The 25,064-nt window shown below is 34.3% G+C and overlaps 1 protein-coding gene and 1 long non-coding RNA gene across 2 annotated transcripts in view; both read left to right on the top strand.

The window, feature by feature from the left end:
* Positions 1 to 25,064, top strand: part of LOC125669375 (uncharacterized) — a 57,487-nt gene that overhangs the window by 15,425 nt on the left and 16,998 nt on the right. The window contains exons 7-14 of the mRNA XM_056161466.1: positions 327 to 458; positions 1,728 to 1,842; positions 1,925 to 2,052; positions 10,932 to 11,179; positions 17,788 to 17,928; positions 19,555 to 19,695; positions 20,461 to 20,604; positions 21,731 to 21,868. Of these exons, the coding sequence (XP_056017441.1) occupies positions 327 to 458; positions 1,728 to 1,842; positions 1,925 to 2,052; positions 10,932 to 11,179; positions 17,788 to 17,928; positions 19,555 to 19,695; positions 20,461 to 20,604; positions 21,731 to 21,868 (1,187 nt within the window). The remainder of the gene's footprint in view (positions 1 to 326; positions 459 to 1,727; positions 1,843 to 1,924; positions 2,053 to 10,931; positions 11,180 to 17,787; positions 17,929 to 19,554; positions 19,696 to 20,460; positions 20,605 to 21,730; positions 21,869 to 25,064) is intronic.
* Positions 510 to 2,127, top strand: LOC130054359 (uncharacterized). The gene is made up of 2 exons (XR_008802667.1): positions 510 to 1,842; positions 1,925 to 2,127. It is a non-coding gene; the product is annotated as an uncharacterized LOC130054359 (long non-coding RNA).

The raw sequence follows: 25,064 nt of genomic DNA, 5'->3' as shown, positions 1-25,064 counted from the left end.
AAAACCAAACTGAGCATCTGAAATAAGAATATTCCCGTAAGACCACTTTAACAATCTAGTATTTAAAACAGAAGTAAATATTATTGCCAAACAACTCACCAGAGTTATGCCTCTATAGTTATTAGTGTCATTAGCATTTCCTTTCTTCAAACATTTCGGTTGAGCATCACTGAAGAGACATTATTTGTCGAAATGCGCATCTGGTGCATCAAAATTGGTACCGTATAAGTTTTACATTAAAAGATGGGAAAATAATTTCCTTAGACCAACATGTTGGAAATGTGCCTTTTTTCATTAACTGAGACTATCTGTTTTATGTATTTAAGCATGTGACAAAGGAACATATGGAATAAACTGCTCCAAGAATTGTTCTCAGAAATGCCTCGATGTATGTGATAATGTTGGCGGATCCTGCACGTGTTCCTCTGGGTGGAATGAGTCACCTGACTGTAGTGAAAGTAAGTGTCGAACTCATATATATATATATATATATATATATATATATATATATAACACCAATCATTTTAGTCTATCTACCGAAATGGCAAATATCGAGCTTGTTTAAATACAAATCATGAAATATATGCCGCCTGGGTCAAGCCTTACGACGTTTGACTCTCTGTATTATATGTTAAGGCAATAAATGTAACGTTTAAAACTTCCTCCCTCCTTCGTGAACTAGCAATTACAATGTGAATAAAATTTATAGTTCTAAATAAAGCCATGTTATATAAATGTATAAATTACATATTTATCTTTACCTCCTCAAACGATCCGAGGGTCAATCGCAAAAAAAAAATAGCAAGCTATCTTCAAAAAGCCCTTCCCCCAACTATACTGAGGGGATCCGTGGGCGATAGACTAGGGGAAGAGGAGATGGACCCATCCACCACCTTCTGGAGGACCTAACCATCCCCGTATCTTCAAGAAGATCCTTACCCGTTTCCAGGGGATCCGAGGGTTGACCACAATCGTCGCCTCGCCTTGCCGCAACAAACCTAGTATAACAGGGCACCTAATGGGCAGTCTGCACTATGAATCTACACCATCATCATTATCAACCTCTTTAATTTATCACTGGGATTCATACAAATGAAATAGTGTTTCAAATTACTTATAAACAGTCGGGTGTAACCACAGTACATTATAAAATACAATTTTCATCTATGCGATTTTAGCATGCATACCTGTACAAGTAAATCCAATATACCATATCCTTTTATTGACCATGCCGTTGACAGTTTTGGCTAACATGATACACAAGAGAAGCATTCTGGGCTGTTGAAAATGTAATTAACGTTTAGAGATATTTATAAATCTGAATTTCAAGGAAGGTTTGTACACTCTAGGTACGATTATACGCGCGGTATCACAAATATTTAATGATATCTGTTACTTTAATTTGATACCGAATTTTATCATCGCTCATACCTTTTCAGATTTTTCGAACGTAGTTAAAACAGTACTGTTTTTCAGCTGTATTCACAACGAATTTATCTGCTGATCTATGAAATCTTTGTTAGCTATTGTGGGTCATTTTCAGTATTTACATGTAGTTACCCCATAATAATCCAAAATATAAAACCTTTTCAAAAACATCCCCAAACAAAATCCAGAATATGTAAAGTGTTAAGCAAATTGTTCTCTATCACAAATTGTAATCTTTCATATTCTCTAGTGATCGGAAGGAATAATGAATTTAAAATTTGAATATTGTTTTCTTTCAGAGGTACCTATTGTCAGTAATGACGAGTATAGTACCCCGGATGCATACATCGCAGCCTTGTCGATCTCACTGGTTATCAACTTTAGCCTGGTCGTTGTCATTGTTATATTATTGAGGTAAAAAATGTTTGTGGGTTATGTATATTCTGCATGAGTCCATAAAGCCTTTGTAATTTATATCAATTCTACTATATTTTAGGCTACTCTATAACAGAAAACAAGAGAAGCGTTCCTCAGACTATATCGCTAGTTCCGAAATATCACCTCCATCACAAGTCAGCAATACCGATGTACACCAGTATCAGGAACTCAACATCTCCAATGATAGTTCATATCAGAATCTGTCTTTAAGAGATCGTTCATAAAATGTATTTTGAATTAAACTGATTCTTTTCGTTTTCATTATGATTATTTTTATTGATGAAACGTGAATATAACGAACAGTGATCAATTTCATAACTTATATAAGCATTACAAAATAGATTGATGGGCAAACACGAACCTCTGGACACACCGGAGGTTGGATCAGCTGCCTAGGAAGAGTAAACATCCTCAGAAAACCACTCACATCCCCATGAACCCTATCCCTTGATCAGGCGAACGGAGTTATTCGCAGTCAAAATCAGTGTGCGAAGAACGGTTTAGCAATTGGTATAAAACAGGCCAGACAGCATTTCACCCAATTATAGATTGTATTGGAAAACTAGATCGTTATAACGACCATATAATTTTCGAAGTGCTGACTTTAAACGAGTCTGTTGAGATCCCTGTACCATCAACTTGTTTGTCAGTAGCTTGCCTCGATTTGAAAACTGACTATACGCAGAACAAGCTCTTGAGTATCAAATCAGTTGAGATATATAAACACCATATGCAGGTGATAATGGAGCATTGCTACATAAACATGTGATTTTGACGATGGAGAAGCTGAAATCATCCCGTTTTTTACACAGTTGAGGTGTCAGTTTGCCGTTAATGTCTACTTTCAATAACATATCTAAGTATGAAGAAGAAGTGGACGACTCTGTGGTGTCTTTTATTTCGAGCTCACAGGGATATATTGAATCCACATATGAATGAAAGTTATTATTGATAATAGACAAAACGTCGTCGATATACCTAAATGTCGAATTGAAAGCCACAGCAAGATATTTTTTTTCTTCTCGCGTATCAGATTTTGGAATAAATTCTGCTTCATATGAATATAGAAACAGGTCACCTAACCAATTTTAGGTCGTTCTTGGCACATTGATTCTGACTACGAATTACTCCGTTTACCTGATAAAGATATAGGGCTCACGGAGGGTGTGACTGATTGACAGCTGATGCTTACTCTTCTATGCACCTGATCCCACCTCTGGTATATCCAGGGACCTGTGTTTGCCCAACTCTCTATTTTGTATTCCGTATAGAATTTATGAGATTGGTCATTGTTATCTTCATCTTTTCATTTGGCATGACAATATTAACCACCAAATGTTACCTCAGTACTCAACTAGGTTTAGGGATCATTTAAACCTGCTTTATATATTCTTTTTATAAAGTTAGTACAATATTAGCTTCTCTGTTTTTTTATTATTAGAATGATATAAGAGGAAAATGGGTATCTCGAAACAATCAGCTAATGACAGGTTGTGTTTGCAAATACTAACACGAGAAGGATCATAAAATTTGCGAAGTGCATACTTTAACCGAGACTGTTGAAATACTATAATATCAACATATATCAAGAAATATTGAACCAGTATTGACGTATACACAATTATAAAACCCGCATGATTATGCTCGAAAGCTGAAGATCCATCTTCCTCAAAGGCTATCGCGGGTACAAATCTTTACGCCCTTTCTGCTAGGAACTGCGTAGAAGTTCTGACTTTCGCGCTATTGTGTCGTAAACCATTTAGTTATATGATATTGTGCTTTATGCAAGGTGAAGATAATGAACAGTGATCAATCTCATAACTCCTACAAACAATACAAAATAGATAGTTAGGCAAACACGGACCCCTGGACACACCAGAGGTGGGATCAGGTGCCTAGGAGGAGTAAGCATCCCCTGTTGACCGGTCACACCCGCCGTGAGCCCCATATCCTGATCAGATAAACGGAATTATCCGCAGTCAAAATCAGTTTGCCAAGAACGGCTTAACAATCGATATGAAACACGTCAGACAGCATTTGACCCAATGCGAGGTTGTATTGACGAACTAGAGCGTTATAACGACCATAGAATTTGCGAAATGCTGACTTCAATCGAGACTGTTGAAATCTCTGTACCATCAACTTGTTTGTCAGTAGCTTACCTCGATTTAAAAGCTGACCATACCCATACCCAGAATTTACTGCACCTGTTTATTATACATGTATTCTACGCTACCAATAATATATGTATGTGTGAGGATTCTTCGGATTTACCTGCAACGTTTGCGGGTTTTTTAAAAGGAAAAAAACTAATCATTCTTTTCAAATAATGAACTATTAGTTGACTTGTTATAGAAATAGATTTTGAAAAAACTTGATATAAAAGGATAACTCCAATTAAAAGTATTCTTTACTAACAGATATGTAGATATCACGTGCTCTATTCACCTTTCATTTAACCATCGAGCATGTATTTCTGCTGATGAACAGTCTGTCCTCGAGGATACTTGTCGTTCGATACATGTTATTTCATAAATATAAACAATAACGAGACAATGCTGGCTTACAGGTTGCCCAGTATAGAAAATTGTCACTCTGTGAAGTCTATATTGGGCACAGGCTCTAACAGATTTGTTGGTGTTCCTCGGACTATCCTTCAAAATATGAAAGTTTTGTCGAATGTACAGTCATCAGATTGTCCGATTTGGTACAGAAACGAAAATTCGAATACCCACATTAAAGACTGTCATGTTCTTTTAAGAGGTCTTTTTGAAGATTCCTTTTCAGATCTCATGTGCTCGATCTCAAAATGTTCTTTAAAAAATTGTAAAACTTATGATATACTGATCACTACAAAGTCAATTAGTAGTAATTTCACCAGACGTAGTTTCTGTATCAAAATTTTTGACTTGTAAATATTTTAACACTGAGTGTAATTTATGTGACTTAATTAATCTTTGTGGAAGAAACTAAAGGTTCACTTAATAAAAGAATATAGGGCATGGATTTCAAATAAATAATTATGGTAACCAACTTCTTTACAAGTATTCTAATTCTCCAAACCACTCCATCTTGTCGATGAGGGTTAGGATTCCAGAAAATATTTATTATGATACAAACAATCTAACATTAAGTACACCTTTCCGTATATAACGCGAAGATCACTGCATCAGAACTCTAGGTACCCCTTTTCGTAGATAATGAGAATATCACACTGGATCATGACTCTAGGTACTACATTTCCATATGGATGCAATGATTATGTACAAGATGTAGCAAATCTGACTAGTCCACAAGGAAATAACATGAATGTGATGGGACTCATTCCCAATACTCAAAGACTGAAACGCAGTCATGAACGATATAAAAAAGACCAAGCATAATAATGTCACCCTTGATTCACCGTTACCTTACGTCAACAGAAAAATTAGGTCGACATTGTATCCACGCAAAACTTTACTCTGTTCCATTGAGAGTATCACATACCTTAATTGAAGAACCCATAGCTAGTCTTTACTTGGAGTTTTCAACACCTGAATATAGACTGAATTATATGATCATGGATGTTGCCAATCACCTTAAACTCAAATTTACAAACAACGAAATAGATGCCGTGAACATAAGCAACATTCTTTGTCATAAAAGGGTTCAGTCTTGTATTCCAACACATTTCAAGTTCATGTCTACACCTTATATTTTCTACAAATATACTTCCACTATTGCATCTAAACTTTTTAATTATGAACAATCTTTGCAGTACCTAGATATAGACCATCTTATACGAAATCCACTTACGCGAAATGACTCATGTGAGATAAATCGCAAATACTTTGTTGATCAAGTGTTTTTGCATGTGTTTTAGCAATATAAAAATAGAAGGGAGAAATATTTTTTTCGCGAGTGATGTTTCTCGCGAAATTATGCGATAAGAAATTCCACGCATATATTTAGGAATTCATATTATGTCAGAAATTTTGCCAGACGATGGACTATATATCAAAAAGAAAAACTTGATACCTTGTCAGAATTTATTAAAAGTAGGAGAAATATCACAATCCCGCATTTTGTACAATGCCATACATAGGTAACAATTTGTGATACTTAACTTAAAACTGGTGACGTCTCCACAGATTGAAAAATTCCCAAATGGGACTGAAAACAATGACATTGAACCACATACAATGGGGAATTAGCAGAAATATTATTATTATATATATTATATTGTCTGACTTGCAACTACCTAAGAACGGAATATGACAAAATTACAATATGTGATCTTATCTCAGCAGCGCCCATTGTCAGTCATGTGAATTCTCCAGAAGGAAATGTTGGAAAACATTAACTCATAACGGCCATTAAATGCCTCTACAATTATAAATATGACAACTCTTGGTCCCCTTATTTTCTTCAGTTTAGAATAACACTTCCTTGTTTGTTTAAGAAATCTACCATGCAGACACTTGTCTTTTTGATATTATTGAGACTAACTTTGTCCTCTGGATACCGTAAGTAAACAACTTTCATATCATCTATGTCTATCTTACTAGTAACTCTCTCATTTGTGAAGTAAGCTAGTGGAGATTAGTCACAATATACAATGTCCTAACAATCAATCGAAACAAGGAGTGTTTCTACGAATGATACCTCTTACTCAGCTTTCTTTATGAATATTAACGAAACTGATTTAAGTTTAGTATATCAAAGCATAATTTCGATCTTGTAAATATCTTGCTGCTCTTTGGGTAACAAAATACATATCAATTTGTTCTCATTTCAAAATAGAAATTGATACTAAAATCAGGAATACTCCACCTAATTTTACACTTCTGCTTCATACTTAGATATTTTATTGAAAGTAGACATTAACGGCAAACTGAAAACTCAACTGTATGGCAAATGGGATGATTTCAGTTCTCCATCGTCGACTTCCCATATTTATGTAGCAATATTCCATTATCACCTGTATATGGTGTTTATATATCTCAACTGATTCGATATGCAAGAGCTTGTTCTGGGTATAGTCAGTTTTCAAATCGAGGTAAGCTACTGACAAACAAGTTGATGGTACAGGGATTTCAACAGTCTCGGTTGAAGTCAGCATTTTGCAAAATCTATGGTCGTTATAACGCTCTAGTTCGTCAATACAACCTATCATTGGGTCTAAGCAGTGGTAGTCCGCTATATCCGTTCATCCATCAAGCCACAGCTTATAGCACATAACAAACTCATGTAGTCATAGATGCGCGGCGCTATTACAAATTACGTCAAAGTAATGAAAGGTGAAGATAACGAATAGTGGGCAATATCATAACTCTTTCAAGGAATACAAAATAGAGGATTGAGCAAACATGGCCCCTGAACATATCAGAGGTTGGATCAGGTGCGTAGGAAGAGTAAGCATTCGGTCATAATGAAAAGAGGATAGCAGAAAGAATATTTTGATTCAAATAGCATTACTCTGAAACCAGATTAAAACTAAGATATTTCTTTGAAAGTAGTACAAGAGAGGGCAAAGATAGGATGGGGTCGTATAAAATATTCTCCTCCAGAACCACTGAGCCAAACAAAGTTAACTTTACATGAAAACGTCCTGACATAGTGTAGATTCAATCTCACCCACTTTTGGGCCTCAATGTTTTATATTTTCTACATTTCAATAATTCAACAATAGCAGGGGTATAATTGGTCATATTGATTATGAAGCCCAGACGTAGTTTTACATAGTGACATATGAGGAAATATCTTGAAAATCCTCCATGGGTAGTCATCAATGTATAATTCTATGCAACGCGTAATCTGATTGGTCTAAACAGTCACGTACCAGGTTTGATAAAACTTCACATATCCCTCATATCTCCCTCTCAAACATCACATCTCCCTCATCATATGTCACCCCTTCGGCAGCCCGTGCATTTCCCATAAATTTTAAATCAATGTAGACTACAGTTTATTGTGACGTTACAATAAGTCCGAGTCAATGTACCTTCATAGTTCGTAAGGCACACAAACTGGTTATCATATCACTGTATTTCGTTTTTTGTACCTTCTAAGACGTTGATGGCACGGTGTTATCGATAAGGCGATCTCAGCTACATGCAATGTTTAGATCCAATTTCAAATGCATTTTTGTAGCCTTGCTTTGTTTCGGTATAATAAACAATGTATTGCATGAATGTTCGCGAGATATGAAGATTTAATCAACCAAGAAAAATCGTTGCCTTCAAGGAATATACTTTTTCTTGGGTGAATAAATCTTCATATCTTCATATCTCCCTCACTACAGTATCATGTAATAAATGTATAATATTTCATATCTGGTAAATGGATCGTTGGATTTTGTAATCACAGTATCATTTTCAAGAGTTTATTGAACAAAAGTATCCCATCGTAGGCATTTACAAAATTTTGATTACCGCTTCATATATTTACCCTAAAATTTTACATTTCAGTCTATGGAAAAAGCATGTCTGATTAAAATATTTTAAAAAGAAAATTATTTTTCATGCAAATCTCTTGGTAAAAGGTTACATAAACTTTCAATTTATGAAAATATGAAATATAATTAATCATTTACCGAACAAACTTTAAAAAAGAATCAAATTTTTAATTTTTACCAAGGGCAGAAAACTCTTCCAGGAAAGATCGGGTTCTAATTATTTACCAGTCATAAAAATTCGATCTACACTTCACTTTCATCATTATTTAAAATAAACGTTCATTAGAAATTAATCAATATCCTTTTGTTATACATTGGATACCTTCAGGTAGTTAAATTTCAAGTTTGCTCAATTCATGAGTACCAGAAATAGAATAGGGTCACATCAGGAGATCAAAGTTTTATTTGTAAATATTTACAAAATCCATTATAACATTTTTTTCAACAGTAGAAAGGTCACGCTAAATCATATCAAATTTGCAAACATTCTCAAGTTGTGTGGATTCAAGTTTTGTTCATACCCCCGCAACTATTCTCGGAGGCATATTGTTTTGTCTGCCCATGTCTCAGAAACTTTAACCTTGCTCATAACTTTTGGATGATGAGTGATCCGGTTCTCATATTTCACGTGCGTATTTCTTGTTATAGGACCATTCTGTTGATACCGATGTCTTTAACCTTACTATCTAACCTGCGCTGAAAGCCCAACTGAACTTTTTTTAATCATCTGTTGTTTGTCGTCTATCTGTAAACATTTTCTTTTTTTATAATTTTCGCCTACTGCACCAATATCAATGAAACTTGGCATAAATCATTCTTGTGTTCAGGGGTTTCAAGTTTATGCAAATATAGAACCATGCTGTTTTCAGATTTGTGGTAATCGAAAATGTATGACAGAACTCGCACTTGATCGATATATATATATATATATATATATATATATATATATATATATATATATATATATATATATATATAACTTATACGGTACCAATTTTGATGCACCAGATGCGCATTTCGACAAATAATGTCTCTTCAGTGATGCTCAACCGAAATGTTTGAAATCCGAAATAACTATGAAGTTTTAGAGCTAAATATAACCAATATATATATATACAATGCTAAATAAAAACTGCATGTAACCAAATTTAATTGTAAAATTTGGCATAATATCTTCTTCAACGACGGTTATATACTGCATTTGTGACAACATACTGCACTCTTATTGATCAATATTGGACCATAACAACTACATTAAAACACATTATTTCCCGTTTTTACAATCGAACTGCGGACAAATACAAACATTACAACTGTAAAATTGTAAGGTCAACCATGACTGAATAATCTTTCTTACTGGAAACTTTAAAGATGGATTCTTCTCATATTAATTGGAGACGTTGAGATACTATATTTTGTTTGCATCAACTATATAATGGATGTATTCTTTTGCCACATGGAAATGTGGGTGTCAAAGTTATTTGTTGTTAACGTGTAATTTCAAGGTCACACTATTTTCGTACGAAAGAATCTTTAAATTCCATATGTGCAGATATAAACTATAAATACTTGCCGAAATGCGCATCTGGTGCATCAAAATTGGTAGCGTATAAGTTTTACATTATGACCCCTGGGTCGAGGCCTCTGCTGGTGGACTGTTAGTCCCCGAGGGTCTATACAGCCCAGTAGCTAAGTACTTCGTTACTAGCTTGAAAATACGGATGTATATTTAATTGCTGTTATAAAATTTAGAAATTCATTTCAAAATTAAGGATTATCTCCCTCATGCATAGCTCTTATCCTTGGACGAATTTGGCTCCACTTGTTTGGCACGCTGTTTTTGGCTATATTTAGATCTAAAACTTCATAGTTATTTCGGATTTCAAACATTTCGGTTGAGCATCACTGAAGAGACATTATTTGTCGAAATGCAAGTGCTGAACACGCTCGCCGTTGCTTAACTTGCATGATGAAGACACTCTTCCACATCACTAGAAAATCTAGCTCTCTTGCGAGGCAGTATAAGTTTCCTCTTATACTCTCCGCTACACTATGACAACTGTTGATCGCCTTATATTTTTTTTAATTCAAAAACAAAACTCCCCTGTTGTTTTAAAATGTTGAATATGCAGACACTTGTCATTGTGATATCAATGATACTGACTTTGTCTTATGGATACCGTAAGTAAACAATATACTATTTATCTATCGTACTATTACATTTCTCGTTCCTATCACGGTCTAGTTAAGTGTTGTTACCAATTAATACACCATACTAACAATCAAACCGAAACAAGGATCCCCATTTTGTACAGTTCAGTGAACCACCTACTCTAGATTAGTTTTCCTCACACAATAAACTGAACCAAATAGTATTCATTTACCATCGTACATCAACGTGTAGTTTATATTGTATAAATTTGCAACATGATTGTCATGTTTTACTCAACTTGGAAAATATAAATGCATTTCACGTCGTTTTCTTACTGAAACTCTGAAATAACCCTATACATTTTACATCTAAATTTCATTTTTTGATCAATCATTACTTGTTCTCTTATTATGTTTATAAGTGAAGGTGATTATTTCCACACTCAGAAAGCAATAGAATATGTTTCTTCATTTTTAGAAATCATATCTCAGAATAAGGAGACCAAGCAGGCTAAGGAGGTACACCTCTGCCAACAAACTGGAACATGTCAGCAGTATCAATCCAGTTATGCAGTGGATGGAGACATTAACACGTGTACAAGGACTGCAAAGTTTGGAGCTAGAACACCAGATATATTGACATGGTGGTATGTTGAGCTTGAGAAAGTACTCAGCATCTTCAGCATCAGAATACAGTTCAAGGACTATGAAGGACAATATGGTATGGTTTGTGTAGTTTAATTATCTATGCCTTGATACATAAGTGCTGTGATTTTCTTTTTATGTCCATTTCGCTGTTTTCATCTTCCCTCTTTAATTGTCACTAACAATGTCTTCACGAGTCCTCTGTTGGTCATCAATTAGAAATTACTCGAATGTTTCCTAATTTCTTTGCAGTTTGCTTATCTTACTTACTTACTTATCCTCTTCGTGTTAGGTAACAACAGGGTCCGCCAACCAGCTCTGTCCTTTGCCTTTCTTTCTAATTCACCCCAACTGTATCCCAACTCTTTCATCTCCCTTTCAAGCGTCCTTCTCCGTGTACCCTTTGGCCTTCCTGGTTTCCTCTTGCCATCCGGTGTCCACCTCAGTGCTCTTTTTACATGTCTGGTGTTATCCATTCTTAGTATATGTAGTTTGCTAATCATACCCATCTAATTGTTTTTCTTTTATTCAAAACGTAGATATTACGCCAGTAGTTCATGCTATCAAATTTCAGTAACTGCTCTACATACAGCTTATTCGCAGTGCTATTGGTGTAAAATTACACAAATAAAGATTTCATTATATTCTACAAATTAATCATGTCGATTTCTTGGATGTGTATTTTGTAGATTAATACAGTGAAAAGCGTTAATTAAAAATAATATTCATATTTATTTCGTCATCTTCATTTACAATGTAAACGATGGTAATTAAAGCGTTACGAAATTCTGCATTAATTAAATGGAAGTAAAAAGATACTTGCATATCTGGTAGGTATTATATAATGAAATGATCATCAAGTTTGCAGATCGGATTGATTGATTGATTGATTGAATCTTGTTTAACGTCTCTCTCGAGAATTTTTTCACTCATATGGAGTCGTCACCAAGACCGGTGAAGGTCTTCAAATTTAGGTCTTTGCTCGGCGCTTATGACTAATGAGCAGTGAGAACTATTTAGCGTGCCACACCTACTGTGACACGGAACATCCACTTTTTAAGGTCATTCCCGAGGACGGGTGACATTCAAACCTAATGCCGAGCGTTTCAGATGTTTTTGTATGACATATATCGTAAAATATACGTCCATAGATTGTATCATCCTGTATTTTTGTTCAAAAATAAATTAACATATGCTTTATTACAAAGTCCCACACAAAATGCATCATAAGAGGGATATCATTTGATCTTATTATACTTCAATGTAATATACTCTATTCTGATTGGTCGAAAAGCATTTGAAAAAATGCACATACTATTTCCCTCCGAGAGTAGAAAGCACGAGCCTCAGGGTGATATTATCTAGCAAAGGATACTATTACTTGATAACGGGTGGTATACAAATTATCACATGTGTCAAATTTACGCGCCAACGGTGCATCGTAGATTGTTAGATGACGTTGTTTGAGTGTTTGTAATAAACGCGAACACCCACATTAATATACAAAGCATCGCGTGGTAGTGATTGATCAAATGTCAACAGACGAAAGTTTTTTTCTGTTTTGTTGTTTACATAACATTCAGTATGGTCAAACAAATATTGCATGTAGTCGGCTACGCCTCGTTTGAAAATGGTTTTCTCGAGGTGAAAATTTCAATGTTATCCTCAGCTACATGCAATATCTATATATTATTATCCTTCAGAATAATACAGTCAATTTCATTGGTCGAGGGTTGGTCATGAATTTTCTCCCTTACGTGCGGTAACTACTTTATAGATTTTAATGGCGCAAGCGAGCTAACTATAATAAAAGTAAATTAAAAATTTGCTGGAACGTTAATCAATAAATTCTAATCGTGATGTCAGTGTCAACATTAACGGTCACAGATTACAATTGAGAAAATAGATAGTGTAATAGACAGGTCTTTCTTAACAAATTTTCTTTTGTGTTGGGAAGGGAGGCCACTTTAGATACATATTTTGTGCATTGGATCTATAGTTGCACAACATAATATGAAATTCCAATTGAAAGGGAAAACTGTACATTTACTGTATATAGTGGAAAGCTATAATACCATTGTTGAATTGTCATGGTTTATTATTGTTCTTTGACTGCGTTGGTTCAGAGATTGTTTTTTTTATTGTTGTACATTAAACATGAGGTCCAGCTGTATTTTATTCTCCACATGTTTTCTATGAATAAAATGCATCCTACAGTTCACAATCAATGACTATTAATCAGTACACTTACTTGTGTGAAATATCCCATAGATTGTTTGGTCTCAGTTTAATTCATATATCCTACACATGTTTATCTTAGATGCACACAGAGTTAAGTACATAGAGGCTGCCATTGTATGACATCATCAACAGTGAAGTTGGCGCAATAATTCAAAGTGATACAAACTTACCCTCTAGCTACTATGTGTTGTTTCATTTCGAATTCACGTAGATGATAAGATTTAGTCAATATGATTCATTCTTAAATTGCTGTTATCATTACAGTCCCATTTTATTGTTACTTAATTTGGAACTATTTTGTGCATGCCCAAGGATACATTTTGTTCCTTTTTTGGTAGTGAAGTCACAACATATAGTGCAGTGAATTCAGCATATATTTCAATCAATTAACTAGGCAAGTTATTCAATTATTTTTATTGAATCAATTGATATTACTTGCATATCATTTTTGTATAAAGATGACAGCGTTTATTGCATGATTGAAAATAAGTTTTTCTGTCAGGAATTGTCAGGAAAATCGAGTAATTTGATTGGCTAATTCCCAGCTGCTGAAACTATATAAGGGAGGAAGAAGCTCATTTTAATTAGATAGCTGTCTCAAGCACATCAGTGTCAGGACAAATTTTGAGATAAACTTAGGTACAAAAAATGAATTTGTTGACAAAAGATCATAATCATTATAAAGAAACTTTTCAATACTTCTTTCCTATTCAATGTTTGGATAGGGTATAATTCCTCGACAACTGAAGAATCCTGACAAATAAATTCCTGACAAGTAAAATCCTGACAATTGAAATCCTGACAACTGCAAAATCCTGACATCTTATTTTCTTACAATTTAATTCCTGACAATCCAAAGTTATTGAACATTATTGTTATAGTAATAATTAATTCCTGACAGCAAGTACCCTATATGCAAGCTGAAGATAACGAACAGTGATCAATCTCATAACTCCTACAAGCAATACAAAATAGATAGTTGGGCAAACACGGACCCCTGGACACACCAGAGGTGGGATCAGGTGCCTAGGAGGAGTAAACATTCCCTGTTGACCAGTCACACCCGCCGTGATCCCCATATCCTCATCAGGTAAACGGAGTTATCCGCAGTCAAAATCAGTGTGCCAAGAACGGCTTAACAATCGGTATGAAACACGTCAGACAGCATTTGACCCAATGCGAGGTTGTATTGACGAACTAGATCGTTATAACGACCATAGAATTTGCGAAATGCTGACTTCAATGGAGACTGTTGAAATCCCTGTACCATCAACTTGTTTGTCAGTAGCTTACCTCGATTTAAAAACTGACTATACCCAGAACAAGCTCTTGCATATCGAATCAGTTGAGATATATAAACACCATATGCAGGTGATAATGGAATATTGCTACATAAATGTGGGAAGTTGACGATGGAGAAGCTGAAATCATCCCGTTTGTCATACAGTTGAGTTGTTAGTTTGCCGTTAATGTCTACTTTCAATAAAATATCTAAGTATGAAGCAGAAGTGGACGACTCTGTGGTGTCCTTTATTTCGAGCTCACAGGGATATATCAAATCGACATATGAATGAAAGCTATCATTGTTAATAGACAAAACGTCATCGATATATCTAAAAGTCGAATTGAAGGTCACAGCGAGATATTTTTTCTTCTCACGTAGAAGTTTTTGAATAAATTCTGCTTCATATGAATATAAAAACAGGTCAGCTAACAAAGGAGCACAATTCGTGCCCATGGGAATTCCAACAGACTGTTGGAAGACCTGATCACCAAAGACCACGAAAATATTGTCAATGAGGAACTCTAGCATATTTTTTATTTCAACTTCAGAGTACTTGTGCGTGGAATCAGAGTGGTGTTTAACAAAGTAAGGTTTTGAATGACTGATCACTAGATTCTATATTATATAAATTATCTTTGCCAGAGTTATTCCCTTTATATTCCCCTCTACTGTACACTGCTATTCTCATACTTCTGAAACATTGAGCTATCTTGTTTTGTTAAACTTATAAACATCGAATAAATGTATGAAATTGAATATAAAATAAGATAGTGCATGTACTTATGAGTACCATTTATTACACCCCTCGAAAACCAGTGAAAATTTATTTAAATCTGCAGGAAAAGTTGTTACGATTTTGTAATACTTTGACCTTTAAAATTTTTAAATATATGACACAAGTCAATAAATGTTTGATATTTATTTTTACTTCTAAATTCTCATAAAACTATCATGATTGGTGTCCGAAGGTGCTAACCCTATTTAGACAAGATAATTGGTGATGTCTCCCTGTTAAACAGTCCATAAGTATATAGTGAATTACACAGGTGTTACACTTTCCTATTGTGGGAATGGTATCAGTACATTCTTGTTTAACTAGTTTGACTTGATATTCACTTTTAAGGTTACCTATCGCAAGTGCAATCGTTCTTGTACCTTGCTCTTTTTCTAACATTTTACATATTGCAATTTTCTTCATCGATTTCAATGTTTTGATCAAAATACATAGCATATAGATAAACGAAAATATGGTTTCCTAATAGAAAGTTGTTACAAATAGTAGAATCTCATCGCTTTTATATCGAGGAAAAGTTGTTCTCTTCTTTTCAACTGATAACAGTGTCATATCAAAACTAATCATCATTTATGTTTTTTAGTTAATATGACTTGCCAAGTAGCCTTTGCTTGTTACTTGATAAAGGCAGTGAAAACAGGACAGTTATGTGAATTGAAAAAATGTCATCTATTTTTAAAATGACAAAGTTATAAAATAGAATAACTAGTGGGGGTCAGAATGAATCGAAAACAAAAATACAAGAACATATGTATCACATAGGTATGGTTATGCAATCTGACCCCCTACAAAACATAATGAAATATCGAAATATAGCTGCCTGCAATCAAATAAGGTGGGTTTTACAAATAAAACAGCTTACATATATCAAAGTGGCATAACAAAGGAGGGTGTGGAGGGTGGATGGTGGGTATCAAATTAATTTTCTTTGTGTACACAAATACTTGAGCAGTCTTTGCACTCCAAGTAAACAAAGAGGAATAACCAAAGCGTCATAACAGCGTGTTGTGATTGGTCATCCGTGTAATAGGCTAAGTACAAGACCCTTAAATCCTCTTAAGTTTGCCTGATCGGAAATTTCCATCCACGACAGTGATGATATCAATATGAGGCATCCAGAAAAAGGAGTGGCCTCAAACAGAATAATTACCATACCCAACATCCATCAAACGTGAAAGAAACAATTTTAACATGTTATACAAAACATATATATATTTACCATATTTTACTTATCCAAAATATACACAGTAGAACATACACACATTACATATAAAAGTCATTATCTACCATAATTACTTATTTCATAAATTGATGATTTCAGTTATGAGACAAAGAGGACGTTTTGCTGGTTTTTCACTCTATGTGTCGAACACAACTATAAAGGAGGATGGGTATCTATGTTACAAGAACGGACAGGAGTTACCGACCTTGAATTTCAGTACAACTTGTCTCAAACATGGACGTTACGTTATATTTTACAATGAACGACTTGGTGGAACAACTTATCCTACTGGATATGAAACAAATATAGTTTTCACTGAATTGTGTGAAGTAACTGTAACAGGTATCAATACATGTATTCTGCTCCATCATTATACAGTCAATATAGTGTATGATAAATGTAAATAGATATGATACATATAGTATAATTGTGTGTATATATTGTACTACACCATTATCCTTTGTGTACATACGTTTTTAAGTTTATGATTCATGTAAAAGGAGGGGTTATATCTCCAGCATAAACGTATACGGTACCAATTTTGATGCACCAGATGCGCATTTCGATAAATAATGTCTCATCAGTGATGCTCAAGCCGAAATATTGGAAATCCGAAATAACGATAAACTTGTAAGAACTGAAAAGAAAAACAGAGTGCCAAAGACTGGACTCAAATTTGTCTAAGGATAAGAGCTATGCATGAGGGAGATAATCTTTAATTTTGAAATGAATTCTAAATTTTATCACAGCAATTAAATATACATCCGTATTTCAAGCTAGTAACGAAGTACTTAGCTACTGAGCTGTCGAGACCCTCGGGACTAACAATCCACCAGCAGAGGCCTCGACCCAGGGGTGATAATGCAAAACTTATCTTATATATCTATAGGTTGTAAAGAATCCGGTGTGTTTGGATATAACTGTGATCTACCCTGCCCAAACAACTGTCAGGAATTGAGATGTGACATTGTCAACGGAACATGTTTGGGTTGTACTGAAGGATGGGTTGGGAAATTCTGTAACAAATGTAAGATTACGTTTGTTATATCATTCACAGATTATTGATACTTTAATGTATGTTATATATTTTTGATTTAAAATGATATATGACAAGGTACAACTTATCAAAGGAATGCCATTTTTCGTAGCCTGTCCAGCTGGATATTACGGTCTACAGTGTGGATCTACATGTACTGGACACTGCAGAGACAACCTGTCCTGTAACCACACCACTGGACAATGTGACTATGGCTGTGGTAATGGATGGACAGGAATACATTGCAACACACGTAATTCAATTGTCATTATTTTAGATACTTTCGATGATGAATTACATCTACATACTGTCGTGGAATATCTATACTTATGATTTAACAAATTTTATCAATAAACTCCGAAAAGCTTGCTCCGAAGTTATGGCTTGTATCTTTAATATTGTTCCACATATGAGGTGCAGTTCGTAAGCTATAATATTAGAATCTTAGATGATTAGTAGATATCGTAAAATTATTTAAAATCTACTTTCGTTTTCGATAAACTACCCTGAAATAGCAAAAATGAAAGTACAGTGGCAGACACACCTTGGCAGATCTCACCCAGATTTTTTTTTCTTTTTAATGTCAACTTAAAATAAAGTAGATTCATTGCTTATCGATAAATAAAATGCGTCTGTTTGTTACTTCAATTCATAGCAAAATTCAACAAAATTCTTATTAATTATTTTCATGTAAACCTCATTACAATATTGTTAAATTTTAAAAAAAATCCTTTTTATACCTTTATATCATACCTTTGTACTTGATCTTTGTATTTGGGAGAGGGCCTGCATAGGCTCTGCCTGTTGCCCAATCCTGTTGAGTTTCTCAATAAAATATGTTTAAAACTAAAACTTCAATCCGTGATTTTAGGTTTGAATCAGCCTTATGGAAATTTCTAGAACAAAGAGATAGGAACGAGACATTACACCACTAAAAGCTTAGGTCTACAACCATTCGCACATTCTCGGACCTTTCCGGCAAGCCGAGAAGTTGCGATTGGTTTACAAAATGATCAGCATAAAATTATGTTGGTGTTCAGTGTTAGCTATACTTATAATAGTTTTTACTAGTACCATATTTATCATTTCGTGAACATTTTTAATTGCATTACTTCAACGAAGGATACTCCCTCCTGAAACTAACGATAATTTTTTAATACGATAATCATCTGATATTTTTTATGTTCTTTATTTGTTTCGTGATTATAGAAATCATTGTTACGACATTTTGTAATAATCATTAACAGTTATTGAAATCTGTAAACGCATGGATAATCACAAAACAGTTCTTAATTTGGTTGAATATGTTTTGCGATGGCACAGATCTTATAAAAACATTTGCATTACTGAGTTTCAAATTTTTGAAATTAAGAACAACCGTACATTTTGTCTTTGGTCAACAATTCGGCATGACGGATTACAAGTGCATTCGTAAAATTATTATCTAACTTTCAATACAGAGAAAGATAATTTAGATTACAGAAGGAACATTTTAATTTGAGCTCCAAGTGGCTTCTTAATAATCAAATTTTATTTACTGTATATGATATCAACGAATATAACATAACTAATGCATACAATTATGCAAAAATTGTTCTTAAATTCATTTGAATTAAATTTATCGTTCATTCAATATTCATGTTTGCAACAATTCAAACACATATTTAAAAAGTCCTTCCTCTATGCACTATCATTGTATCTAATTTCCCGGTTGCAAGGGGTTTCATTACGTTTAGTAGATAAAAATGGAATATTAACACATTATAAATTTAAACTTATGAAAACAGAAACGAATTTGTAATGTAGCTAGGGATGTGAAACGGAAAAATATATGTTCGTTCAAAATTTAAAAAATTACAATAAAATGTTATTTTATCAGAGTGTCCTGCAGAATCATACGGTCCTGGTTGTGTGTATAACTGTAGTGGACAGTGCCGAAGTTACCTCCCTTGTAACAGGACAACAGGGATATGTGACGGAGGCTGTAATCCAGGATATATCGGGGAACTCTGTGACAAAGGTGAGATGCTGCAAAAACTTTATCAATGATATTTACTGAAGTATTTCTTATTTCTAAGTTTGATGAAGTAAGCTCTGAACAGTATCATGAATTCAAATTTATATATTTCCTTTACTTTAAACATATTCTATTATGCATAAAATAATGGTAATAGGCAAAGTGCATAGCCTTCTGCAATAGTACATTGTCACTACATGTTCATATCATAAGTATACACTTAGCTGCAATAATCAAAGTAATAGAGATATTGAGAAGGTATATAATTATTGCGTACCCGGTATATACAAATATATATACCGGTATATAATCAGTATAATATCAATAGTGATTGCATAATTATCTGTATAATGGCAAACAGATTAAATATAATGGTTGTGCTTTGTTTCTACATTGGACAGTTCCCTGCTATCGCATTAAATTTTCAATCATGTCGAAAGCACTGATTGTTATTCACGATCATTGGTACATTTGTATGATTTTAATATTATATGATGCGGTTTCGTAGGAATACATATTTGTACTTTTTTATCATCCCCATACATGCTTGTGTTCGTTTTGTTTGATTGGTTTTTTTATTCACCACTCTTCTAATTTTTCGATTTTGTCTTTGGCATCCAGCACGTTTCATTTATACAATTATGCATATATGATATCTATTTGGCATGGTTATCAATATATAATTTGGAGCTTGCATCTGACATTGTTTTGCTCAAGAACGTTCTATGAGTATATCAAATAATGACAAATTCTTATTTGCATTTATAGTATGTTCAGTTGGCCGCTACGGATTGCATTGTTCAGAGAACTGTAGTTCCGGTTGTCGATCTGAAAGTAATCATTGTAACCATAAAGACGGACATTGTGAACATGGATGTGACGATGGATTCCAGGGAAGTACATGTGAAGAAAGTAGGTATCCTTTTCTTTATGAGCAAAGTAATACTACAGTTTTAACAAACACATTACCGGTTGCATAGCTCAGGTTTAAACCCCCAATCAATGATACGAGGTTTGAATCCATATCTACGCGTTGCAGACAGATAGGACTGAGGTGAGAATGGCTCAGAATTACGGTAATTGATGAACCAGGTGTACAGGTGGTTTAAACCCATCTTCTTGTATTTTAATGCAATAGACAGGTTTGATTATCATTCTGTGGAGAGAATAATTAGTAGAGAGCAAATTGATAGAGACTTTCACGCAATATAATGATACAGATTAGACTTAGCTCTACTTTTATGAACTACAACTACGCAACCGGCCATTATAATGATACTTTTTACCCAAAATAGCATTCCTATACATGTAAACGTGTCTGTCATTTATCTTCAAAAGTTTATTACATTTATAATTAATATCCTTCTAAAATTGATAACTTTAGGTTAGTCCATACTATTATTTCATTATCAGTCAGACGTTTTGCCTGTATACACGCAAAAACAATCATTCTTCCATTGGAACGATTCACATACCACGGAATAACCCTGCTGACAAAACTTTCTCTTAGTCATTCGTTTTAAGCTTGATTTTATAGGTCAATAACAAAGCCTGGAGGAAGTTTAATTTGATGCATCTTTATGGTTGTTTCAATAAAATTTGAATGGTATGGTCTTAGTGAACATTTGGATTTGACAAACATGTAATCGCTTTACTGTTAAACCTGTAAATATTTGTTTTCTTTAAAAATTCAAGGTTTCGGGAAAACTATTGGCTTAATGATAATATGAGATATGATAGTAACCGTTTATGACCTGTATCGTGGAGTTCATTTCAGTATATGCTATTCACCAAGTATCATATACAAATAGATATAGTGTACAGTTATTTTTTGAAATGCTATTTTTGCCAAACAAACCCGAAAAACTATTGCTCCGTTATACTGATTATTGCTGGTCTTAAGTAATATGTAAATTCACTTAACATTCGATTGACCCTTTTAAGATGTTGGCGAAAATAAATCAGTGGCAAAATAACTCAGTAGGAATTTCGATGTTTTGAAAACAATAATCATAATTCTTTCATTCTCTTGTTTCAGATTGTGATGACGGCTTTTATGGAGAAAACTGCTCTACACCGTGTAGCGAATACTGTATCAATCAGCCATGTGACCATATCACAGGCAGCTGTACATACGGATGTAAACCGGGATGGAGGACTCCCAACTGCAAACAGAGTAATTTTAAATATGAAGTTTCTTTCCTTGTATGATTTCCCATACTCGGTATTTCGTTAAATATTAGCCCTTTTAACAAATATTCCTTCCATCATGTAGCATTGAAATATAAAAAAAAAATTCCAGCATCGGTATTTCAAATGATAACCAAATTAGTACATACAGGATCACTGTAGTTCGAAAAGACTTCTTCATAAAACTTTTCCATAATGCTGTCAATTTTTATATCACAAGGATATGTGCGCCTTATATACGTATGATATACATATATATCGTATGCTTCCTGACAAATTTGATATCAATTGTTTACTTTTACTTAGGATTACTATGTTTACCTGATCATGATTTGAGACTCGCAGCGGATGTGATCGGTCACCTGGGGCGCTTTCTCCTCATTTACTCCAGATCCCACCTCTGGTGTTTCCAAGGGTCCGTGTTTGGTCTGGTTTCAATTCTGTGTTCTTTGTAGAATTTATGGCAAACGGAATGATCTCAGCTTCTCCATCGTCAGCTTCCCATATTTATGTAGCAATAATCCATTATTACCTGCATAATATTATGGTGTTTATATCTCTCAACTGATTTGATACGCAGAGCTTGTTCTGTGTATTGTCAATTTTTAAATCGAAGCAGGCTACTGACAAGCAAGCTGATGGTACATGTTTTCAACAGTCTCACTTAGAGTCAGCTTTTCGCAAATGCGATGGTCGTTATAACGATCTCGTTTGTCAGCACAACCTATCATTGGGTCAAGCGCTGTCAGACGTGTTTCATATCGATTGTTAGACCTTTTTGGCACACTGATTTTGACTGCGGATAGCTCCGTTTACCTGATCAGGATATAGAGCTGACCGATCGACAGGGAATGCTTACTCCTCCTAGGCACCCGATCCCACCTCTGGTATATGTCCAGGAGTCCGTGTTTGTACAACTCTCGATTTTGTACTGCTAATAGGAGTTATGAGATTGATCACCTTTCTTTATGTTCACTTTTCATAGAATTGATCACCGTTCGTTGTTTATTATTATACCTCAGTATGAGAATTATATGCAACGCGTAATGTGATTGGTCTAGACTGTCACATGTCAGGATGACAAAACTTCATATCTCCCTCTCAAACATCATATCTCCCTATCATATTTACCCCTTGGGCAGCCTCGTGCATTTTCCATAAATTTAACGTCAAGGTAGACGAAGTGTATTGTGACGTCACAATAAGTCCGATTCATTCTACTTTCATAGTTCGTAAGGCACAAAATATGCGGGTCTCTGATACACAGTTGAATGCATGATTTTGGTTGATACAAAAACAAGCAAGTAAATCGGCATTCAAGCGAGGCTGCCCAAGGGGTAAATATGATAAGGAGATATGATGTTTGAGAGGGAGGTATGAAGTTTTGTCATTCCTGGCATGTAACTGTTTAGACCAATCAAATTATGCGTTGCATAGAATTCTCATACTGAGGTATAATAAGAAAATGTATTCACCCAAGAAAAATCATATTCCCCTCGGGCGTTGCCCTCGGGGAATATGATTTTTTTGGGTGAATAAATCTTCATATCTCCCTCACTATCATGTAATAAATGTATAATATTCACCTTTTTCGTCTTGCCGGAAAAGCTTGAATGATAGATAACCATTTAAAAGTATTCACCCCTGTGCAGTTTAGTACGGAAATACATTTCCACAAAACTGTCAGTTTTTTTAAAAACAAGTACAATTGCCATTGATCTACGTGTGACATATATGAACTATAAATGATAAATACCCCGGTAAACCATTTTAAATTTCCCTGTATTGTTCTTCTAGAATGTTTAGTAGGAACGTACGGTACAAGTTGTGGAAATCACTGCAGCAGCCATTGCAGAAACATGACATGTAATCCAATCAATGGGTCTTGTCTGGAGGGCTGTACACCAGGATACTTAGGAAGTTTCTGCAACAAGCGTATGTAGTATTTTAAGAATAGTAAAGTATTTACTTCTTTTAAATATACAGCTTACTCCGGATATATTGAAATCCATGGGAACAATCTTTTTCTTTCAATATAAGTGAAGTTCAAAATAAGCAAAATCGGAAAGGTCGATCATATCGAGGCTTCATTTTGACATCTCGATCCCGATTACGAAAGCAGAAATATGAATTTATTACATTACACAATTTACAACATTTAGATAATTGATTGAATTTAGTCCACTGAAGATTTATATTTAAAAAAAATATGTGAGTTTTGTTAACTTTTGTTTCTTATTGAGCTATATTGCTTACTATAGCAAATAAGATATTTTAATTAATTGTAATTGTAAATGTAATTAAAAGATTTATATAGCGCCCTATCAACATTAGTTCTCTAAAGCGCTTTACAAATGTGAAAGAAAAGATAATATAAAATCGATGTGCACATACATGTGAATACAATATTCATAGTGTCAGAATCAAAATGCATAATTATTATTAATACATAGCGCCTAATGTAATGATATGATTACCCTAATAACATATGAAACAATTTAAAACAACCCTTAGGACTAATTACGTACATAGAAAGGGCATAGGTATAATAACAAACTACAGTTTTTTTTAACAGCACTGTAAGAGCTGTATGTAAGAGCACAAGTATATAAAAATAATCACAAATTAAAAGCTAATATAAAAAGATGCGTTTTGAGGTCCACTTTAAAACTAGACAGTGGAGTACATTGTCTGAGTTTAAAACGCAGAGAGTTCCAGAGAGTCGATGCAGCCTTGTCCAAACGTCGATTCCCATATGTTTTCGTACGTCTCCGAGGTACCTGGATAAGATGCAGAGATTCGGATCTTAGTGATCGTGTGGGATTGTAAAATGTAAGGATATTCTTCATGTAAACTGGATATTGGTTGTTGAGAGATTTGAAGGTATGAAGAAGTATCTTATATTGAATTATGTATTCAACTGGGAGCCAGTGAAGATCTATTAGAACAGGAGTAATATGGTCGGATTTTTTTGAGCTTGTTATTGATCTTGCAGCTGTGGTTTGTGCCCTCTGAAGTTTGCTGGTGAGTTGAGGATGAACACCATAAAGCAATGCATTTCCATAATCTAGTCTGGTTGTAACTAGCGAGTTTATTGGAGTTTTACATGTTTCATCATTGATAAATGAACGGATACAGCCAATTCTGCGAATGTTCACATATGCTGAGCGGAAAATAGAGAG

Source organism: Ostrea edulis, chromosome 4 (assembly GCF_947568905.1).
Source record: "Ostrea edulis chromosome 4, xbOstEdul1.1, whole genome shotgun sequence".
Classification (NCBI taxonomy): Eukaryota; Metazoa; Mollusca; class Bivalvia; order Ostreida; family Ostreidae; genus Ostrea; species Ostrea edulis.
This window is presented reverse-complemented; position numbering and strand designations above follow the sequence as displayed.